Source organism: Maniola jurtina, chromosome 19 (genome assembly GCF_905333055.1).
Source record: "Maniola jurtina chromosome 19, ilManJurt1.1, whole genome shotgun sequence".
NCBI lineage: Eukaryota > Metazoa > Arthropoda > Insecta > Lepidoptera > Nymphalidae > Maniola > Maniola jurtina.
The window spans coordinates 4,122,163-4,146,996 of NC_060047.1; the positions used below are offsets into that span (position 1 = coordinate 4,122,163).

At 35.9% G+C, this 24,834-nt stretch overlaps 1 protein-coding gene across 3 annotated transcripts in view; it reads left to right on the top strand.

Moving 5' to 3' along the window:
- The first annotated feature begins 4,214 nt into the window (after window positions 1-4,214).
- LOC123875242 (hypoxia-inducible factor 1-alpha-like) overlaps window positions 4,215-24,834 on the top strand; it is a 124,573-nt gene continuing 103,953 nt past the window's right edge. Inside the window, exon 1 of one of the 3 annotated variants that reach the window (XM_045920978.1) lies at window positions 4,215-4,540. In XM_045920978.1, coding sequence (XP_045776934.1) covers window positions 4,509-4,540 — 32 coding nt within the window. In that variant the 5' untranslated portion in view covers window positions 4,215-4,508. Of the gene's footprint in view, window positions 4,541-15,662; window positions 16,169-24,834 lie in introns of those variants that run through there. The other 2 variants (XM_045920975.1, XM_045920976.1) reach the window with 2 other exon arrangements.

Below are 24,834 nucleotides of genomic sequence, written 5' to 3' on the forward strand. Positions count from 1 at the left end.
CAAAACTTCTAGTCTGTAATTCTAGGGTAATTCCCGAAGTCCTAGAAGGCTGAAATTTGGTGTGTAGACTAGAAATTGCATACAAACTACAGAAAAATTGAGAAATTGGAATTTTCCCCCCTCTACGCCTCTTATGAGAAAAGCAAATCTGTAAATTCTGTCGCTAGAATGCTGATATTTTCAGGATAAGATGTCCTTGGCAAATTGATTAAACGCATTGAGTATCAATTGTCTAACTTTTATAGTTTCAGATTTATTGACAGTCAAAACTTCTAGTCTGTAATTCTAGGGTACTTCCCGAAGTCCTAGAAGACTGAAATTTGGCATTAAGTACAAATTTCAAGAATTATGAACAACAGATAAATTAAGAAATCGGGTCCCCCTTCATCCCCTCGTATATGAGATGCATATCTGTAAAATCTGTTGCTCGAATACTAAAGTTTACATGATAAGATGTCCGTGGCAGATTTATCAAACGTACCAAGTATCTGTGTTTCCTGAAGTCCTAAAAGACTGAAATTTGGTATATCTGCTTCAAAATTGAGTTGCAAGATTCCACCCGAACAAATATACTTACATACGAGTACATTGCAAGTTGAATAAAAGCTTTTAAAAAAAGAGGTAACGATAGGGGGTGGGCCATGAAAATGATGTACCTACAAGAAATAGATCCAAAAAAAATTTAGGGCACCTGCCAAAAAGAAATGAAATCTCACCAAAAACATTTCATGTAAAAAGTTAGCCAAGACTCACAAGTTCATAATGTTTTCACTGTTAAAAAGTTATGAGATCTCTAGTAGAGCCAAGCCCCTAGCTGATCTTAGATTTGTGCTGGCCATGGGACCTATCCCAAGTCCAAAGTAATATAGCTCTTAAATGTTCTTGACTATATCACATTTATAACAATAAATAACAAATCACTCTACTTACAAGCTCTGATTCTACAAACCCTATATCTTGGTAAAAAAAGTACGGCTTGGCCGTTTAATGTTCGTAAAACTATTACATGACATAACATATTAAACGTTAAAAGTTATTAAACGGCCAAACCGTACTTTTTTTACCAAGATATAGGGTTTGTAGAATCAGAGCTTGTAAGTAGAGTGATTTGTTATTTATTGTTATAAATGTGATATAGTCAAGAACATTTAAAAGCTATATTACTTTGGACTTGGGATAGGTCCCATGGCCAGCACAAATCTAAGATCAGCTAGGGGCTTGGCTCTACTAGAGATCTCATAACTTTTTAACAGTGAAAACATTATGAACTTGTGAGTCTTGGCTAACTTTTTACATGAAATGTTTTTGGTGGGATTATTATTATTAGTTAGTATTATAAACGTGAAAGTTTGTATGTATGGATGGATGTTTGTTACTCTTTCACGCAAAAACTACTGGACGGATTTGGCTGAAATTTGTAATGGAGATAGATAATACCCTGGATTAAACATAGGCTACTTTTATCCCAGAAAATCAATGAGTTTCCACGGGATTTTTAAAAGTCTATATCCACGGGAACGAAGTCGCGAGCATCAGCTAGTAATTTTATATAATTGCGTGAGCAATATTATTATAGCCCGATCCGAGCCCAAACATTCTAAACGGGTATTAATAATCACAAAATTATAGATAAACAAAAACAATTTTTATAATGATGCTTCATTATAAAAGCTTACATATCCAAGGGGCGTTACACAATACCTTGTTGGTTATAGACAGTGTTATTGACAAAGGAGCCGCCATATGATTACCTAAAAGTTACAACATTTCGATGCATTTCGATGTAACAATTTAAATATCGCCTTAAGCTTTGGTTGGCTCGTCTATTGGGAATTAAGTATAATCCACACCACAAAACCACGTGCGGTGTGCCTCTATCGGGTCTGTCGAACATCGCCAAGCTGATCAAATGTCTCTGTTACTCAACGCCCCGCAATTGTCATTGTCACAAAAGCAGAGCCACTTGATAGGCTCTGTCACACAAAGCCTCGATCGCTTTTGTCGCATAACGCCTGGCTAACAATCGGTTGTGTAAACTATGCCTAGCCTCTCAATCAGCTGTCACATAAAGCCTAGCCTCTCGATCAGCTCTGTCACGGCTCTGCCAAACAATGCCTAGGCTCTCGATCGCCTCTGTCGACCAATGCCTCGCCCCTCGGTAAGCTCTGTCACATAAAGCTAGTCCCTCGATCGGCTCGGTTAAACAAAGCCTAGCCTCTCGATCAGCTCTGTCACGGCTCTGCCAAACAATGCCTAGGCCCTCGATCGGCTCTGTCGAACAATGCCTCGCCCCTGCTACTGCTGTGGTAAGCTCTGTCACATAAAGCTAGCAGTAGTCCCACGATCGGCTCTGTCACACAAAGCCTAGTCACTGGATCGACTCTATCAAACGATGTCTTACCCCTTGATCGTCTCTGTCACTTATTGCATAGCCACTCGATCGGCTGTCAAACAATGCCTAGTCCATCGATAAGCTCTCTCACAAAACGTCTAAAGTGAACAAGTATGTGCGCAATTTACACAGGTGCAATCTTTATTCCCTCACTCTCATAGTCCGATGGGATGGCAATCCAACACGACCAGGGAGAGATAAGAATAGGGAGAGAAATTAGTATACTTATAGGTAAGTGGGTTTACCTTCATATCGCTGGTAAGTGGTAACATTAATCAATGCAGTTCGAGATAAGATGCCATTACAAATGGTACCCTATGCAATTTGGAACAATGACATGGCGTCTCACCATCGATCATCGATATGAATAATAATCTAAGAATGTTGTTTTGATAAATGGATTGAAACAACCTCGTAATGCTTAGTAGGTGGCAAGTGAATAAGAGTCAATGGTCACCTTAACACTTTGTATTATCAAAGAGTTATCATACCTATGTAGGTACTTAGATGCAGGGTCCAGGGATGTCCCAAAAGGGGCCTCAACCTGTCTGGCAAATAAAGGGTCAAGTTTTTCTCTCCGAATGATGTCATGTCGATGAAGTCATTATGAGGGTCATGACCCCTTTTCCATTAGGCTCCCAGATCTTTTCGCATACGAATCTACTCTACAAACTTTGATTCTTAGATTGATATCTACAGAGCGTAGTCTAACTTTGCTCAGATTTAAGTTTTTTGTTAAAATGAGACAGATTTTGTTAAGTGATCACTTCTTTGGATTTTGACTCTTACAAACGATTATGTTTTTAATAATAACCTGGAGCATCGGCTTAACATGCTCTCCGAGATAAGTAGAAAGCGAAAAGACCAAGACCTCGAGGCCTAAACTTGGTGTCAATGGTGCATTATGAGTAACGCAATCGACTGGTATGCATTGCCGCAATACGTCCCTCCTGGACCAGTTATTAGCTATTAGCCTAACCCGAGAACCATACCTACGGCTACCTTTTTAGTACCTACTCTTTCAATAGGTACTCTTCTTATCATAACAATTCTTACAAGTTTTAACATGGCATGTTTGGAAATTCAAACACAACTACCACTCGTAGGTTAAAGTAGTGCAACGACGACAAGAAAAAGACAAAGATAAGCCCACTGTACGAGGTGATATTATTTTAACGTGTGCTTATCCATATCCTTGCAGTTGCACTGTAGAGTCTTGAAAAAAATTCTTTTTAATTATACAAGGGCTAACTTCGAATTTTCAAGCTTATTTATTTTTAAAATTTAAAGTTGTCAGCGCCATCTACTAGCTATTAATTAAAGTAGGGCTGAGAAACAGGAAACAGGGATATTACGTTCCATTGTACGCTCGATTGGTACGCATCGTCTAAATAATCACCAACATAAATTTTTATTTAAAGTAAACAATGCAAAAAGAAAATTTTTATCTGAATTCACCACAGTAAAAAGTGATTTTTTTCTACTATACTTTACTGTACAAGTTATTCTAATGTTTGTACATGGTAAATAATTCTAGGTAGATACTTCATTTTACTTTGCGTAAAATGAAATAGATAGTAACATAATCGCGCCATCTATGAACAGGGACTGAAACTAACAAGCTCTGGATTCTAGTGTTTTGAAACAATAAAATTACCATAGATAAAATCTGAGTGCTGATAAGTTAAAAGTATACCGAGACATGTTTTAATAATTGATTACGATTTTATTTAAAATGTTATTTGAAAGTCTTTTAAGAATAATAGCCAATTTATTTTAACAACCTTCATACAACCCTACCCCACGATTTGCGTGATAACCTCATAGTTCATTGTAATATTCTGGCAACCTCATGTCAGTTTGTCTATCTTGTTTTTGACATGAATTTTTCTCTTTCTACCACTGTGCAAGTTCACGACAACAAAGTGTATTTTGTTTGTGTAGTGCATTTATAAAATGACCTAATTTGTGATTTGTGAAATAAAATTGTGACTTTCAACGGAACAAATCCATAAATATACTCGTGAAAAGCGATATGTTACTCTCCTTAGCAGTGTTCTAAGATTGTGCTCATATCGCCAAGTTTCATAGTAGTGACACTATCATATAATCCGAAATGGCTTCGAAACCTGCAAATCAAAAAAGAAGGTAAGATTTGTCTCTAGTTGCTGTAATAATCTCATGAATTAAATAATTTATTCTTGTTTCATGTACCCAATTTACACATAACCTTATCATTACGTTTTCCTGTTATTTATTTGTCCCTGGAAACTTTCTCTTTATTTTACCTGTCATTCAAATTCTTTCTATTTAAATAAGCTGATACCTTGCTGATACTAACCTTTTCAATCATGAATTGTGCTGAATTAAAAAGTTTACGTATAGTTAACGCGCATATGTAACCATTGATAAAAGTAGTCAAAAAAAGGTTGTTTGTTTGCATTGTTATCATTTTATAGAGGTAACTTTTTTAGTTTCGTTACATGTGAGAACTGAAACGTATCTTCTTATTAAGAGCATCCCAAAGTGCCTAAGTTTAAATGTTGTATGATCGAAATACCCAAAATCAGACTCATAGACTGCTCAAAGAGTACAATACAATTGGATGTTTTCAGTTTGAGATTGCATATTATCACTTACGTAAATTTCTTGTATGATATAATACATACATCCTAGACGTACTATCTCTGCAATGCAATCTTTTTTATTTTGGACCAAGAGCCCACGAGGGCCAGACCTTCATTATTTTATAAAAGCTGAAAGTTTCTATGCACATTGGCCCCAATATTTATGTAGGAATGATCATCGTGGCTTTGACAGATAACAGTAACAAAGATGTACAAAATCTTTCATCAAAGAATAAAGTTTAATTTTTTATATTTTCTTCACTTATTAGAAATCACATCATACATTGCCAGACACTTAGTATCATAGCAGCAACCTGGCAGACACCCTTAAACTTTAACAATTTATTAAAGTTGATAAAGCACTCCTTCCAAATTCAACCATCTTAAAGAGAATGTCACTTACCAATAGAATAAAATAAATAGACCACCCATCTTTTCTGTTTGGGTGCGGGCTTAATTTTGAATGTACCTGTTATTGCTATGCAATAACTAGTTTTATAAATTAATCTAATGATTGTCTTGTGACTTATTAGTATTACATAACTTTCCTATCAGTGACAAGAACAAGGTTCATTTATATTGGATTAAATAACAGTCTATTTTTTTAACTATTTTAATCAGAATTTATAAATTACTAGATGATGCTTGCGACTATGTCCGCGTGGATTTAGGTTTTTAAAATCCTGTGGGAACTCAGATTTTGTGATTTCATTCCCGTGTAGAACCAGTAGCAGAGTTGCAGATGTATCATTTTAAGAGACTCTAATTGTCCTATATTAGAAAGAAGACTAAACAGGTGCACTCAACCTTAGGCATATACCTCATCTATTGATCTGTGTGATTGCAGCTAAGCTAAAGCCTTTTTATACAGTTAACAAACATGAAATTACTTAATAAATTTTGATTTGATTCCATTAAATTTTAGCTCAGTATAAGTAAATAAAGCTGAGTTTCAGTGGTTACCTAAAAGTCTGCTATAACTGTGTATTGTTCGCTGGTAACTAGTTAATGAGTAATTTTTTTCTGAATAAACAAATTAAAATACAATTAATTTAGTTATTTCATGTACGACAATAATTTAAGCTACTTTTAATATGTCAAGACTGTACTGAAGGTCCAAAAAGTAGATTCCACTGTGCAGAGCCAGCAAGAAACTGGGCAGTTGCTTTTTTTCTCATTGGTAGCTATTGTCAATATAATAAATATTGTAGTAACTTGATTACATATGATCTGTCATGATTCATATGCCCTCTTTTTAACCCCCGACCCAAAAAGAGGGGTGTTATAAGTTTGACGTGTGTATCTGTGTATCTGTGTGTCTGTGTATCTGTGTATCTGTGTATCTGTGTATCTGTCTGTGGCATCGTAGCGCCTAAACGAATGAACCGATTTTAATTTAGTTTTTTTGTTTGAAAGGTGGCTTGATCGAGAGTGTTCTTAGCTATAATCTAAAAAAATTGGTTCAGCCGTTTAAGAGTTATCAGCTCTTTTCTAGTTTTCTTGTAGAAAAGAAGGTTAGATAACCGTTAGGTTCATAATATTATGTCAATAGACAAATGTCAAGCTGTCAAGATGGACGTTGCCTAAATACATAATTATTTATTTCAAAATGATGTTTTGGAAAACTCAGATACTTTGGATCGTCGGGGGTGTTATAAATTTTTAATTTACACTTGTATTTAGTTATATCATTATAATATCTTATTATGTACAGCTTTCTAATAATATTCATCACTCAAATAACGGTTTTTTATTACTAGATAAAATATGTTCTGAGAACTTCTGTTTTCTTGAAATAGCCAGAGATAGCATTTTCCTGTTAATTACCTGACTCATAAACTGCGATTAAACTTAAAAATAATTAATTTCAACTAAATTGACTTGCTTTTCACAAGTGAGATTAGCTATTTTTACATGACTGCCCAAAAAAAAGGAGTGTAGTGTGAGTTCATGTGTGTAATATGTATTGTACATGTATTGTTTTTCTATTCCACTATAACTTCTAAATGCAGTGTGTATGGGGTATCGTTAAAATCCTTAAATTTTCGCGAGTGACACTATATGTTAAATCCATACTAATATTATAAATGCGAAAGTGTGTTTGTCTGTCTGTCTGTCTATCTGTCTGTCTGTCTGCTACGTTTTCACGGCCCAACCGCTGAACTGATTTGAATAAAATTTGGTACAGACATGGGATACATCCCGTGGAAGGACATAGGCTACTTTTTATCCCGGAAAATCAAAGAGTTCCCACGGGATTTTAAAAAACCAAAATCCACGCGGGCGAAGCCGCGGGCATCTTCTAGTACTCTATATTTTAAATAAAAACAATACAGAAAAAAAATTTACTTTTTAGTTAATTTTTTGGAAGGGCAGTCGTTTTTTTAATAAGGAAATTATTCGAACTAAGTAAATAAATATTTAAGTATTTATTAAATAGGTAAGTATTTAAATTGAATTTACTTAGTTATTTCAGAGTTCATCGGAAATATTTCAATCATAATAACAACACTGCATTATTGGCGGGGATTTACACATTCCGTAATAACTATTTAGGTTTCTTCCTGCCCACTTAGAATAGTTAGTGAACCTATGAAGTTGATTTTCCTATAATTTCAAATCATCACTTATTATTAAGAAAACCTACTACGAAGGGGAGATAGGCATATCATTGATTTGACAATGAATAAGGCTGGATTTAACGCACAACAGACGGAAACGTTTAAGTGCGGAATCTAGCCCAGAGAGAAGAAAAGGCTGGATTTTTCGAAATTCCCACGGGATAGTGAATAAAGAGGATTTAAATTTTTGCCAAACGAAGCCGCGGGCGTTTGTTAAACTGACAGCTAGTAGGTACCTACTATGATAATTTTGACACATCATCATCATCAGGCAAGTAGTTACCGAATCTTATTGTATCTTTAAAGTAGGTATGATTCAGTTTATCAATTCCGACGTACGTCACATCTGATTTGATAACGATTGGAGTGGCCATGTTTACCAAATATGAGGTTTTTTATAATATAAATATAAATTTAGCTAGGCAAAGCCAAAAATGAAGGGTTATGATTTTTGCAATCTAAGTATGTCTGTATGTTTGTATCAGATTCTATGTGTTCCGCCGTATTTAACATTGTCTTTAAATTTACTTTACTTTACATTATATATAAAATAATACATTTTTGTGTGAGCTTGTCAGTGTAATTTCGGTAAGTAAATCGGCAGCTCGATTGCGGTAGAATGACAGCTACAATATCACGATCGCAATCACCTCTGATTGCTTGACGCTCGCTCACTATTGGCTACAATGCATTGTTGCAACAAGAATAGCATAAATTCAGCCAATCACAACAATTGCGATTTTGTAAATGATTGAAGCAGGGTTTTCGGAATCGGCCCACAGTTTATTTATCAATAATAAAAAAAAAAACAAAAGAAAAATAAAACCGACTTCAAAAACCAAAAACACTAAAAAGTAGAAAATAATTGTAAAATGTAATGTACCTAGGTATGAAGTCGAGCGAGCATATTAAAACAAAATTAGAAATCCAAGAGTGAAGCTCGCCCGACTTCATACCTAGGTACATTACACGTGTAGCTAAACAAAAATTATTTTCTACTTTTTAGTGTTTTTGGTTTTTGAAGTCGGTTTTATTTTTCTTTTGAAAATTTTTTATTTCACAATTTTTAGTGGCCCCACTGTACTATAATATGCTAGGCCCAGTTAAAACCCTACTGTTTACTAAGCTATTACAGTGATCGCGAGCAATTTGCTCTTATCCATTGAGGAGTTCTGTTCTCCATCTCCGAAGATATTCATCAGATCTTTACCAAATTTATATGGGACCACCTGCACAGTATACACTTTCAAACAAAAAAAAATTTTCCAAATCGGTCCAGGGGTCTTTGAGTAATCGGGGAACATACATAAAAAAAAAAAGATCCCGACGAATTGAGAACCTCCTCCTTTTTTGGAAGTCGGTTAAAAATAATACTCAGAATGGTTATACGCAGTGTAGGTATACTTGATATGTCTATATTATCATCTGTACTCATTTGGTTATGTCCTTGCTCACAACAGCAACATAATTCCTACTCATATTATTATTCCATAATGTAGGTATCAAGTTTCTAACTATAGAATCGTAATCCCCTACGACAGCTCAGCCTTGTCTACTTTAATCTCTGCATAGAGATGACAAGATAAGCTTTAAAACTCGGCCGATCCAAAAATATTTACAGTTTTATTTCGTAGGAAAAACTCAAAGCTTGGAAATCTCCTAGGAAAATCCTACTTGCAACATAGGTACTTAGTTAAATTATAGTGAAAACAACAATTGTTAGTTTTATCATAACAATACGAAATACTAAGTTAATTAAGTATCCACTTAAGTACGCTGTACCTACTTAAATGAAAAGCTAAAACAGCTACAGGTCTTAGTTATTTTTCGGTCATCCTTTTTAATGCCTGCTTGGTAGGTAACTTTGCAGTTACTTTAACTTTAAAGTTAAAAAACGTCCTTAACCGGGCGGTCAATGCAGTTCAAATGTAGGTAGAGTTCTGTGTAGTAGCATAATAACTAGAGTAGATAGAGTCGTCCCTAGTTAATCAGTTAAATGTTTCGCGGGCCGAATAAAGTTGCAATCAAAGTTCGTTGACTCGGGCTATTCTGAATAGGTACCTACAGCTGGTATCATCGTTTGTTTGTATCTAAAAAATGCATCAGAAATAACTTTTCAATGTTTACTGCTTTGAAAATGCTTTGAAATTGATATTTTCTGGAATGCTATGCACATGTATTCAGAAACACCTACACATTGAGAAAAATAAAAAAGCCGGTCAGGTGCGAGTCGGATTCACAGACGAAGCGTTCCGTAACTTCGTACAAGAAATAACAATTTGTTTTGTGTGATGTAACCACAATTCAGGGTTTTTAGATTTCCCTTTACTTGTCCTAAGAAATTGCTAGTTATAGTCCTGCTAAACATGATTCTAGATCAACGGGAAGTGTGTATGATGTATCTACCCCATAGGTTTTGAATCCCTTGACTGGTCTTTACTCATGATTCATGACACACTGACAGGGACCACTTCGAACGAAATGATCCTATAAGGGTGCCTATTTTCTCTGGAGAAACGGAACCCTATTAATTAGCGTGACTTTAAAAAGCCAATAAATAGCATAAGTAAAAACATCGGCCAAGTGCAAGTCTAATTCGCACTCCTAAGGTTCCGTACTTTGGAAGGATACGTTATATATACCTACCTAACTGGTTAAATTATTATGTTAGTCGATCGCCTCACTAACAAAATAATCTAGATGACGCTACAAATTATAGATAACTGTATAGTTTATTAAAAGTCTATCTTATTAAAGGCGAATTTGATGTCCGATGAACAATTAAAAAATTGTAATTAACAAAAGTAAAACACATGAATTTCAGAGAAACTTCATACTTCGATTTAAGTATGTTCGCTTCACATATACTAAAGATAAAGATCAATACCTATTCATTTAGGTGGAGCTACAGAATGAAATCAACACGTTGGCTGAACGTAAACAAATTTTTGTTCTTTTAAAAGGTGTGAATGAATTGAATCACGGAAATGTTTATAACACTCATATATTTTGTTGCGTAGTTCACAGGTTCCTAGCCAATGAGGTCAATGGAAATAGCATAAAAAATTCTCAGACATTCCAATCCCTATGCTTTGGAAGTCGGAACCAAATTATCTCTTTGGAAGTAGGTATCCCACAATTAATGTCTCACTGATGGAAGCACAAGAAATTAAAAAATGTTTCTTCAATTCAGCTAGGGCTTAATCTATATCTATACTCTATACTAATACTAATAAATAAAATTGGAGTGTCTGTCTGTAATTTCGAAATAACTACCGCATATTAAGGTCATAAGGTTATTGGAACGATACCATAACTGAATCACACGTTTTTAAAACTTCTCCAACTCCTCAATCCTGATGCTGCAGGGGATCTGACTAATCCACGCGGGCGAAGCTGCGGGCATCAGCTAGTCTAGGTATAACACTAAAACCCCAACTCTCAACGACTCCTATGGGATCTTCGTATTCTTTATTTTGATTGAACTAAAAGCCCTAACTATACAGGCGTACCTACTTTGAATTTGCTCAGACTTGGGTCTATTGGGAGTATTGTGTCTGACTGCAAATCTGGAGTCCAAAGTTCATTCATGATTTCGATCACTGAAATTGAATACAAATTTGAACTCATTTCTAAGCAAAACGGCCTAAAATTGACTTCTAAAACGGTACAATTACAGTAAAGCTTTTTAACAGCTTACACTAAGTTTTTGGTTTTTTGCTTTTCTTTTAATAATAATTTCGTGCAACTACTCCATTTTGTTCACAGCTCCCCAATTTTATTCAAGCATGCGATCCTTTTTACATTCCAAAGGATCGCATTCCCGAAGTTGCATTGTTTTGTTGCATAAAAACAGCCTTCTTTACCACTCACATTCAAAACAGTAAATTTGAAAGTTGGTATATAATGATAAATATTATACATATTAATAACTAGATGATGCCCGCGACTACGTCCGCGTGGATTTAGGTTTTTAAAAATCCCGTGGGAACTCTTTGAATTTCTGGGATAAAAAGTTGTCTATGTTAGTTTCCCGGATGTAAGTTAACTCTGTACCTTTCATCAAAATCGATTAAACTGTTGGGCTGTGAAAATCTAGCAGACAAACAGACAGACAGACAGACACACTTTCGCATTTATAATATTAGTATGGAACTGGAAGTATGGATAGCATGGATGGATATACACATTCGAACTATTGAAACACACTTGCTAGTTAGGTACCTACTTCGAAATGCAATACAATTTTGTAGCCAATAATGAAGGTTGAAATTCTTCATGAAATAGCTGCAGTGACGATAATATATCTACTTGATATGTTGTGAAGTGCCAGAATATTCTAAAGAGTTCGTTGAACCATAAAGGCCGATGTTCACGTCGAATTGGAACATGCAGACTCGTGTTATGTTAAACTGGTTCTTAATTATTGTTACAAATTTTAATGTTGTTTTGACAATATGCATATTTCCATACTAATATTATAAATGCGAAAGTGTGTCTGTCTGTCTGTCTGTCTGTCTGTGTGCTACCTTTTCACGGCCCAACAGTTTAACCAATCATGACGGGTACAGAGTTAGCTTATTTCCCGGGGATGGACATAAGCTACTTTTTATCCCGGAAAATCTAAGAGTTCCCACGGGATTCCTAAAAAACCCATCCGCTTAACCGATTTGTATGTTTGGTAGCGATGTAGCTTGCGTCCCTGTAATTGACATAGGCATTTTAACCCGGAAGATCAAATAGTTCCCATCGGATCTTTAAAACCCGAAATCCACGCGGACGAAGTCGCGGGCATCCTGTAGTCTTAAACATTTGTTTAAATTCTAATTTATTGCTAAGCAAGTGAACTGTTAGTAACCGCGAGATAAGTAGGTATATATAGCTTGTGCTGGGTACCTACCAGTTCTTATATGAATCAATTATTTTCTTAGTAGATATCCATATATCTATCTACTTAGAAAATAATAGATTTATATAAGAACTGGGAAAGAACACTGTACCTATGTACAGGGTGTTCTTTTTAGTCGGTCTAAAGGTGCAGACTTAGGAAAATTCTTATTAGGATTTCTCTGGTATGGATATTACTTAATATGTGGTTGGGGTTTTTCTTTTTCCCAGTTAAGTAGGTATATACCTAGTACCTACCTACCCACAACACTCACCCAGATAACGGTCTTATTTACCGTAGATAGGTATGTATTACGATTTACGTTGCATTATTTATAATTTAGAATACGTTTTAGTAGGTACTTCCGGTTTACTTAATATTCACCAAACTTTAAGTTAATAAACGCTTATAATTTACCTACTTGATTTATAGTAACCTTGTCAATTTTTAATCCGCTATTCCGCATTGTCAAAGGGCCATACGACTGACTTTATATAAACCCGTATCTCTACTGTATCTGTTATTATATCTAGAGAGCTTTAAGTAATTGTATTTTTAATTATTAATTATTTTCGCGGTTTTACGCCACTATAATTTAGGCTATAAATTTATCCCATCAGGTGCATTTTCAAAATAATTGACTATAGGTAGCCGATAAAGACCGTAAGAAGCATAAAACAAAAAAAGAATAAATGGTTGAAAGATGGTTTCTCTAGCGCTCTTCAGCGTCCTCCATAAAAATGTAGATTGGTTCTCATTTGAATATTAACCAATCAAACTCTTTTTGGTCTGACCAACGTATCGGGCTACGTCCGCGGGATCTCTTTCCTTTGGGACTTATTACCAGTGACCATGAGTTTTTCCATATAGCTGGCGTTATTCCTTAACCTTAACCTATCTTAAGGCAAAGGTTGTCTGGTGGAGATTGCTCTGAGCAATAAGGCCGCCTTTGCGTACAGTTGTTTCTAGTTTTTTTTTTTTTTTCTTCCTTTTGTGTTGATTATTTCATGTTTTGTGTGCAATAAATTTTTTATCTAACTATCTTAAAGAGTTATAAAAAGCTGTGATAGCCTAGTGTATATGACGTCCGCCTCCTATTCGGCAGGTCGGGGATTCGATCCCGGGCACGCACCTTAAACTTTTCCGAGTTATGTGCGTTGTAATCAATTAAATATCACTTGCTTTAACGGTAAAGGAAAAGATCGTGAGGAAACCTGCATGCCTCAGAGTTCTTCATAATTTTCTCAAAGGTGTGTGAAGTCTGTCAATCCCCTTGGCCAGTCTATGGCCAAACCCTTCTCATTTTGAGAGGAGACCCATGTTCAGGAACTGGTGATGGGATGATCATGGAAGGGTAAAAACTCTTTGCTTAGCTTCAACGATCCAAAACTCAAGGAAAGACGATTTTTCTACGACGGCGATTACGAGGAATAAGAATGATAATACTTCGTAATTGATAATGATAACGATAGAATAATTTGGTTTGGTAAATAACCTAATTAGAAAAGATTTTAACAGTTCTTATAGAAAAAAGAAAAAATATATATTTATATTAAAACTTATCACTTGAGTACCTACTTAATTAATTTCAATATGACAAAGTCCAGTCAACAAGTTTTTGAAACTTTGCCCCCAATGACGATGCTACTACAAATTGCAAGAAAAACACATCTAACGACATTAATTACAACGTGTTGTCCTCGATTTCCTTACAAGGACTTAAGAACAAAATGGTTGTACTTAATAAAGTATCTAATAAAAAAATACAGGTACTTAGGTGTTTTATGTTTGAGACAAACTGGTTGTGTTTAATAAAGTACCTAATAAAAAAATTGTGGTAGCTTTATAATTTAAGCATTTTAAATTTGAGGAAAGTATAATAAATTCAAATTCAAAATTTATTTAGAATTATTAAGACCTAAATCAAAATTTTATCACTGGAGTTTGAGTGATAAAATGACTTTGATTGATTAAAATTTGAAACCTTCTGCGAAAAATCATGTCGAGCCTTTGCTCCGTTGCGACGTGATTGAAGGACAAACCAACAAACAAACACACTATAATATGGGTGGTGAGTGATAGACCACTAGCCAATGTAGTGATAGGTGATATATCTTGATAACAATCAACAGATAATGCCAATATATCCCAAGATAAGTAGATTTTTTAACCTCTACGAATAAAAGTCACAGTCTCACTTTGTCGGCACTTAGCAATGACAATTCTTTTTAGTGCTCTTATTGTAAACTTGTAGATACATGTGACTTCGTTTACGTAACTATCTTTTATTAAATAAAATGTTTTACGCAATCATGGAAGTACTGACGAAATCAGATAGAGAAGAGAGTAACATAGCATGTAACTTTGTAAGTAGAGGTAGTAGAGGGGAAGGAAAGGACCTATAGCTTCTCTTCTTCTTCTCTATTGGCCCTTATTTGTCCATTGTTGGACATAGGCCTCATCTCGGTGTTGGGCGAGCCTCCTCCAAGTTTTCCCCGCAAGCTTGGTGATGTCTTCGGTCAAACGGGGTGGTTGTCTTCCGACTTCTATGGTTGTCTTTAGTTTCTCATGAATATCAAAATTGTTGGTAAGTAGGTGATGTAGAACACGCCAGCTAGATGACAACCATATCAAGAACAAAATGCAATTGTTATTATCACTGATAAACAGTATTCTTGTATATAATATGTTGTGTTAAAAAGCGATATTCATCAGGAATATATTTTAAACTCAAATCAAATTGATGGGTGTATCTTGTCAAGTCTCGACAGTCAAGGCCGGAATAATACACATCTGAGGAAGTCCATCCGATAATATAATAACTAGGTTCTTCTTGATTCTCGAGCAATGAGTAAAAGTAAAGCAAGGTGCATGGCAGTAGACTTTGCCAAGTTCTTGGGCATTTTCGGCTGCATTAAAGGTGATTCATAGAATCAATTGCTTCATCCGTACAAACGTCTACAATGTGAATTTCCAAGTTATGGTAAAACTTCAGAATTCATATCATTAACGTTCGACAGATAGGTATGAAATTAATCCAGCAAGCGCTGCGTTATCTAGCAAGAGTGTGGTTAGGTATCAATTTTGCTACCATGCCAGTATAGCGGGTAAGATAAGCACATCTTTGCTGCTATCAGTCGCTCGATGATTATGTAGCCCGATGGACTGTTTTAATAGTTCATTTATGTCCAAATCAAACGAGTATGTTTGTGAACGACGAACCTCTCATACAGCAATGCCCTGTTGTCGGCAATTTCGAAGAGACAGGATGGAACCTGCAGTGTCCTATGGCCAGTCAATGGTCCAGACAGTCAGTGAACAGTTCGTGCAATTACGATGTGTACAATGGCTATAGTGATTTCTCAGTGCAGTGCTATAATAGAACCAATTATGTTCATAATATACCTCATCAACAGTACTATGAACAAAATGTAGCGTATACGCAACCAGTGCACCAGTTTCGGACCCGTCTAGCTTGCCACCAAATGCCAGAACAACATGTGTACGCTCAAGCAGTGCCAGATTTTCAGACCGATCTACCATGCCGTCAAAGACCAGAATGGGATTACAATAGCATGTGTTACAACGTTGATGGTCAGGCGTGTCAGTACACCAATGTGGTTGATCTAGAAGACTTTATGTAAGTCTAAATTCAAACGTCGCGTCGTGATTAAAAAACATGTGTGCAGTACACACGCGGTAGAAGTTAAACAACAAACAAACACACATTTGCATTTATAATATGGGTAGTGATTCTAGTAGACCTACATATAATAGATGGGGATGGATGTATGTGTTTGTCTGTTTTAGTATCGCTTCTTCGATTCATAGAGTTTCAAAACACAAGAAGTTTTCACTTCAAAATTAGCAAGCTTGCAATTTACTGATATTTATATACCTAAACTTTATAACTATCTTTTTCTTCTTCTTATATAATACTAGCCCGCAACTTCGCCCGCGTGCATTTAGGTTTCTAAAAAAAGTAGCTTATGTTACTCCCTGGTCAATCCTCTACTTGTCTATGAAAATCCCGTCTAAATCGGTTCAGCCGTTCCAAAGATTAGCCCGTTCAAACATACAGACAGACAAATATTTAAAAAACGTGTGATTCAGTTATGGTATCGTTCAAATAACCATATGAGCTTCATATGAGGTAGTTGTTACGAAACTACAGACAAACACTCCAATTTTATTTATTAGTATAGATATGTCTCTCTATTCTGTTCAATGTTTACACGGAGTAAGCTAGTAGTTTGAATCATGATGGCTTTGGGAGATAACAGGTAACAACGGTGTACAAAATCTGTTATCTCCCAAAGCCATCATGATCCTAACTTCATAGTCGCCGATCGTTAAAACCATCATCATCATGATCAACTCATTTCCGCCCCACTACTGAGTACGGGTCTCCTCTCAGAATGAGAAGGATTTAGGCCATAGTCTGCCACGCTAGCCCAATGCGGATTGGCAGACTTGACACACCTTTGAGCACATGGAGAACTCTCAGGCATGCAGGTTTCCTCACGATGTTTTTCTTCACCGTTAAAGCAAGTGATATTTAATTGTTTAAAACGTCCATAACTTAAAAGCTAGTGGTGCGTGCCCGGGATTGAACCCCCGACCTCCGATTAGGAGGCGGACGTTCTATCACAGCTTCGTAAAAATAAAGAAGGTCTGGCCCTCGCGGGCTCTTAGTCCATAGCTGTCATCTAAGTTTTAGATATTCTCTGCATCTGTATATTATATTTTATTGTCTAACTTCGCATTTAAATTATTATATTAGGTATTATAACATTAATCGTCATCTTATCTACTTCTGTGGCTTTACAGTGATAACATGTGTTGATGCTGGGTTCCAAAGGTAATGGTCATGACAGGTGAACTTTGTGGCGTTTTATCATTCGAAAGTAACTCCTATATGACCCTTGTTAATGATAGTTTTGGCTTGACTCAAACAATTTGTTCTCTATTTCAATTTCCTGTTTCATGTTTCATTGAATATTAGCTTGTGCCGGCGTACTTTATTAACGCTCGTAAGATAAAAAGATATTCTACCGTTCATACATATTTTATCTTATCATCGCAACTACAATAGAGAATATTTAAAGAAAATATAATAAAACATTTAGTGATAAGTTATATAATGCAAGTAATTCGCGTATCCACTATCCGCTACATTTACTCTTTGATAACTTATAATATGTTTTACCAATCTTTGATACGCTATTCTTGGAAAGAGCGCTTTTTAGTTGTCTACGGCAAGCCAAAGTAATGGTTTATGGTTTATCGTGCAAAATGTCGGAAATAATACCCGATCACGGAACCCTCGGTGCACAAGTCTGACTCGCACTTAGCTGGTTTTTTTGAAGTGCATGAGAAATGAACTTATTATGATCGCCACTTCATGAATCAGGAAGAAAAGCTAAATAATAACGTATTGCCTTGATTTTGATAATGCTATTAAATTCAATCGATCTGAATTAATTTGGCATCGTAAAAGGAGGGATCGTAAAATTTATTCCGTGGATCCCTCATTACGTACCTACCGTCTTAGGTCCTATAAAATTTACGACTATTACAATGTTTGAACAGAATCCTAATTAGGTAACAGATAAACATTCGTATTAAACTAGATATGCCCGCGACTTCGTCGTATAGGCCCACATAGAATGAGAATGGTTTACGCCATAGTCCACCACTTCAGAAAAGTGCGGATCGGCAAACTTCACACATCCTTGAGATTATTATGGAGAACTCTCAGGCATGCAGGTTTCCTGGCAATGTTTTCCTTCACCATTAAAGCAAATGACATAATTAATTGCTCAAAACGCACTTATCTTCCAAAGTTAGAAGTACCTGTCTGGCATCGAGCCCCTAGAATCCCTGCGAGGCGAAGTCTTAGGGCGCCTTCTAATGTGTGGTGAAGGTGCCGCGCGAAGGCAGCACTTACAGACTTACAAACTTTATCAAATCCACTTTTTATCTTATATCCTTTTAAATAAAAAAAATACATAGTTTATGTCAACCGGTAAAATTGACCACCAGACTACTTGTGCGGCGACTCATTTTTCTCTGCATGAGAATGTTTGTCATACGATGTCGGAGTTTTGACATAACTCCTAGATCGCGTGATAGCTGTTTCATCGTTTTAAACATATTTATGATATTACAAACACCGGCTGGAAGAACGCCAGACGCCTAACGTTTATCAGCTGATTAAACCACGTGAGGTATTTCAGCTTGCATGCCTTGTGATTTTTCGCCCCAGACCAAAACGACATAGCCCGCTTCAATTAGTCAAAGGCACAATATAGCTCCAGACACGACGAGACAATAATAGCGTTATTTGAGGAAAACTGTCTGTCAGTTCGTTCCGTCCGTCTGTGTTTGCGTTGATAACTTAATCGGTGTTAAAGAGCTCGTGTATTAGTGGATATTCCTATAACATAAGCACAGGGTACAGCGATGATAACCTCACTTCTTAACAGCATGAGGTACGTAAAGCGACGGTGATAAGACGACTGGCTATTATGTTATCTACTACAAACTGTAACTTCCATATATGCAACGCGTTTACGTAATTGATAGTGTTGGTTGACGTGAACAGCGGGTTTTGTCAGAGTATTTTTTTTTTATCTACGTCCTTACATTAATTTTATTTAGCAGCGTTGAACATAAACAGTATGCCGTTAGGGTCGATTTATACTAGCAGCGAATTCGCGCGGATTTCTAAAATTTAACACAGCATATATTGACTTCTATCTCCATCATGTAAAACACAGACTTCTAGCCCTGATGAAGAATTCGCGGTAATTTGCGCGAATTCTATTTCATTTTATTTCTCGATTAAAGGTGCTTTACATATGGAGATAGAGGTCAATACTCAATATACTCAATATGGTGTGTTCAATTTAAGAAATCCGCGCGAATTAGGTGCTAGTATAAATCGACCCTTACGTGTTCCTCTTTTTCAAAAACATTATAATTGGTTTATTCAAATGATGTTCTTTTGATATTGATTCTATAATGACAGAATATTTAAATTTTAATTGGTTGAACTAGGAACTGGCCTTTTGTTGTTTCAACCAATGGATGTTTACTGCTGGTATAGTCAGAGATAGGTAAGCATTCGAAGGTATAGCTTAGGATTCACAATCCAGGGACCCACGGTTTTGTGCTGCACGTCCTATTCGTCGGTCTATTCGTCTAGCGTTCAATCAATCAATCAATCAGCCTGTTTGCGTCCACTGCTGGACATAGGCCTTCCCAAGACCGCGCCACCACGCACGATCCTCCGCCTTTCTCATCAACCCACATCCCTCTATCTTTTTAAGTTCGTCAGTCCAGCAGGTTGGAGGTCGTTCTACATTGCGCTTGCTGATACGCGGTCTCCGCTTCAGAACAAGTCTGCCCCAGCTGCCATCAGTTCTGCGACAGACGTGGCCTGCCCACTGCCACTTCAGCTCGCTAATTCGTTGAGCTATGTCGGTCACTCTGGTTCTCCTACGGAACTCATTTCTGATTTCATCACATTATACGTTGTAATTCTAAGAACTGCAATTATAACGTGTTAGGTCAGTTAAACGTCGTAAAGGTACGCTTACAGCAGCAATTGATATTCCGCAATTCCAGGCAATTAAGTCAATTATGGCGTCACGACCACATGAATCAATTTACGGCAATACCTGAAAATTTCAGCAATGTTATGCGAGATAGTTGCTCCAAATTGATCCATTGAGCTGAGCAACAATTGCTTAAAAAATTGCCCATGTAAGCGCACCATAAGACCTAGGCGTATGTTAAACACTTGGAAATTGTGCCAGTACCTACTGATTTAGATTAATTAACTTTTAACGAGTTTATAATAGCTTAGCTTAAAGGTTTAATGATTGAGGAAAATATAAGTTCGCTTTTGTTGTTTTAGAATTGATAAGGTAAAAAAACAACCTTCCCTGAAGAAGTTTATATAATGTTAAATTATTACAATTTATCTCCAATTAAGTTTCGGAAACCATTGCACTTTCTTTCCTCTGGTGTTGTATACCTACTATGAATAATTGGATAAAATTATAAAACTATTATTAATATATAAACTAGATAATGGTTGCTCTACTGAGTCCACTTTGCAGTAACTAAGTGCGTGTTTACTCGTCGATTAAGTAATCTGTTTCCTAGATGAATTCTAAGAAGTGATTATTCTTACAATGCCCTATATTGCTTTTAAACTAGGATTTTAATTCTTGGTATACAAGTAAAGAATTCTATCATAAAATTTTATACGTACTCTTTAAAGAAACGCAATAGCTAGTGTGCTAAAATTATGCCGAAGATTTTTCAACAATTTCTAGAGCTTTAGAAACTCTTGTCTTTCTGTCTTTCTTTAGTCTCGATTTTATGTGACATACACACATTTAGAAGAGTAGAGTAAGTAGAGTGCATTGTCTTGTCGCTTCTCTAAAGGGCGATTAAAAAATTCAAGCAATAGACCCCAGAAAACTGGAATTGTCTGTGAATATATATTTTAATGTTTAGTGGAAATTATATGGGTACATAATGTAATCAGCCGTACATTTAGACTTATGTTATAATGTACATATTTATTTTGTGCTTTTGCTCAATATAATAATGGTTGTGTTTTTTTGAAATGAAGAAAGTAAACTAGGTTCTATTTATATAAAGATTTTCTTATGCCTTTTATTACACATACTCGTATATTACATCTTGCATTTTATGTACGTCTCTCTAGTCCCATGTGATTACTAAACAGAATATAAAAAATTAGTTTATTGCTATGATCTTTAATCTAAATATATGCTTTTATAGTTTCTGGTAAATACCTAAATTTTATAGCTTATGCGTAGAAAAAGTTTTTACAACGAAACCGTAGGTTAACCGGTTCTCTCGAAATTGATTTCTCTTCATCTTTTGCGTATAATACGTAATACAGGTACGTATACTACTTAGCACAGTTTCTAGAGACTAAAGTAATTATCGAAATTCCCAGAATAACTTTTTACCTTGGAACAGTTTTGAAACTCAGAGTTTAATAAACTAATACTTACCTGCGTAATAGAGATAGCAAATAGTGGATGTCTATCGATTGACGATAATGATATTATGATCCAGTAAAGAAATCTAGTTTTCGTACAAATTACACGTCATGTGGGATTCGACATGACAGAAAACTGGTCAAAAGCATACTGTATAGCACAGTTCACGACAGTTAGGGAACTTCTAACAAAACGTCGAGGCTTCACCTACACTGGCAAGCGTCAAATGTCACCAACATTTGACGCTAGGTAGACTATAAAACGTCTAGGTTTCCTTGATTTCACGTCGCCCCTGACAGATGTCGATTTCAGGATCAAACAGTTTCCTCACTCTAGTAACTGGTTCAATATTATACTAGACACCCCAGCAGACTGGACATTGTCCGTCGGAACCGTTTCATTCACTACACCTTGTCTCATAAAGCTTTCAAAGTGTCATCTACAGTCAAGATAGGTTTCTTTTCTAGACATTTTAACCCCCGACCCAAAAAGAGGAGTATTATAAGTTTGACGCGTGTAGCTGCCTGTGGCATCGTATCTCATAAACTAATGGACCGATTTTAATTTAGTTTTTTTTTGTTTGAAAGGTGGCTTGATCGAGAGTGTTCTTAGCTATGATCCAAGAAAATCAATTCAGCCGTTTGAAAGTTATCAGCTCTTTTCTAGTTACTGTAACCTTTACTTGTCGCGGGTGTTATAAATTTTTAATTTACACTTGTTCCTGTTGTTGTTATCACCCCATATTTCCTTCATGTTTTCACTTAGACAGGATAGAGTCAATGAGTCGTCTGGTCATGATACGAAACAACGGACATACAATTTGCTGATGCACGTCATAGCTCAATGATCGGACACGAATGCTTTATTTTTGCAATCACTGCTCTTTGTGACCTCAATCATTAGTGTGAGATATGAACGCGGAATTTTCCTGTAAGTAATTATATATTTTTCCGGAAAACCGAAGTGTGTATTTAATGTAACCCAAATTTTAAACGGTGCTATTTCCGTTAAGTATTTGATCTTCAGAATCTATTAACTATGATTACGGCACTATCTGATTTTCTAAAATTCAAATGATTTCGATGTAATCTATGACTAATATATAATAAAGAAATAGTGCGAATCTTGTATGTTTGTGTATGTATGTGAAGTGTAATCTCCGGAACCACTAGGCTTATTTGAAAATTTCTTGGTAGGTAAAAAAAAGGTACACTGTTCCAGATGGACACATACTTACCGGGGTGAAGTCAGGGCTAGTTTGTTGAACCAAAAAAATGACATTCCAGTTTGGTCTTATATAACTAAAAGTTTCCAATTGCGATAGTAAATAGCGTCAGTACCGTTCGTATAATACCTATATTTTCTTTCCAGTTCGACCTTGGGTGATTAATGTCAGAACATTTTCGGTTTCATGATAGGATTTTTGGTCCATGTGAAGTTAACTCCAGCGAGGAACATTGGCTTTTTTCTCGTTTAATTCTGGGACCGAAGAGAGTATTAGGGATCATAGATCAATCATGCACTCAGGAGGTCTCTGTAGACGTGTTTATTGTATAGTATAATGTACGACGTGATGTCAATCCTGTGTACAAGGAGGTTACCGTGCGTCCGTCTGCAATTGTTGGTAATTGCAAAAATAATAGAACTCGCCAATTGAACCGCCCTGACGTCCACTTGTAAATTCTTATGACCGTAATTGAAAAGTGCCAATTTTGATTCAAAGAACTTATCCATTTCATTTCGCATAAGTGTGTGAAATTAAGGAACAAAATCACACACATTTCAGCTACAAATAACTGACAGTAAAATTCGCCGATATTCTACTACACGTTTTATTTTAAACACTTTAGTGCCGGTAAAGTCCTTAACCTACTTTAAGACTTGCGTAGGTTTACAGGAACAGTATACCTACTCAGCTGATGCAATATAGGTTACGTACGACATCCATAGAAGTGTGCTTTTCTATGTTATTTTTCTTCACAATTCCACAAACGCCTCCCTTCTGACCACATCGTCACATCCCATCAGATGTGATTGTGGTCAAGCGTGTGCCTATACTGAATAAATGTATGGGCATGTTTTTACTTGATAGTACTATAATAGTAATTTTATTATTTCGAATTATTCTAGTTTCCTCCGATTTTGGGGTCGGAGTCTTTGTCTAACTTTAGGGTTTCTCACTTATTTACTTTATGATTGTAGATTTGAATATTTACCATAGATATGGTATCTTATCTCCTCAAGATTAGAAATGCATTTTCGATCTTTATTCGTTTATTATTGGTATATCGATAGGAACGTAACGCGGCTCGATAAAACGGATTAGGTCCAATTGATGGATCACCACATTGAAAGGTAATGTCTATCGAATGATCTGTTATGCTCGCTATTGACGCAGAGGCCCCCGGACGTGATCTGACTAACAAGCCTTCTGCCTTTGCTACTTACTAAGCATCAATGCATTGTATGAACCGTGGGACTTATAAGGTTCTGTTGGAACAAAATTTTATACTTACTTAAAGCTTTACATAGTATCTATGGTATCTACCTATAGATTTTACCTGCGTTCGACCGCATCTATATTAAATTTAAAAAAAATGGTAGGTAGGTACGTGTTGGGTCACCTTGTTGTTGCATTAAGCATTAATACTTTGTAACGTCAGTACATCCTGTGATTCTATCACCAATCATGCTTATCAACGACGTCTATGTAGGTATAACTACGGACCAGCTGCAGTTGATTCGTTAACTCAGTGTCTAACAGTAAACGATAGCCACCGAACTCATTTGTCATTTATTTTTACTCCAATGAAAGTAGCTAAGTATTCTGCGAAAAATTATTTAGTTTCACTCAGTGACGCAGCACTGTAGAGTTAACCAATAACAAATGAGCTCGGTGGCTATTATTCAGTGTTAGACACTGAGTTGGCAAATCGACCCGCAGACTGGTCATTATGAACAAAAATTTTCAAAAGAAAAATAAAACCGACTTCAAAAACCAAAAACACTAAAAAGTAGAAAATAATTTTTGTTTAGCTACACATGTAATGTACCTAGGTATGAAGTCGAGCGAGCATATTAAAACAAAATTAGAAATCCAAGAGTGAAGCTCGCCCGACTTCATACCTAGGTACATTACATGTGTAGCTAAACAAAAATTATTTTCTACTTTTTAGTGTTTTTGGTTTTTGAAGTCGGTTTTATTTTTCTTTTGAAAATTTTTTATTTCACAATTTTTAGTGGCCCCACTGTACTA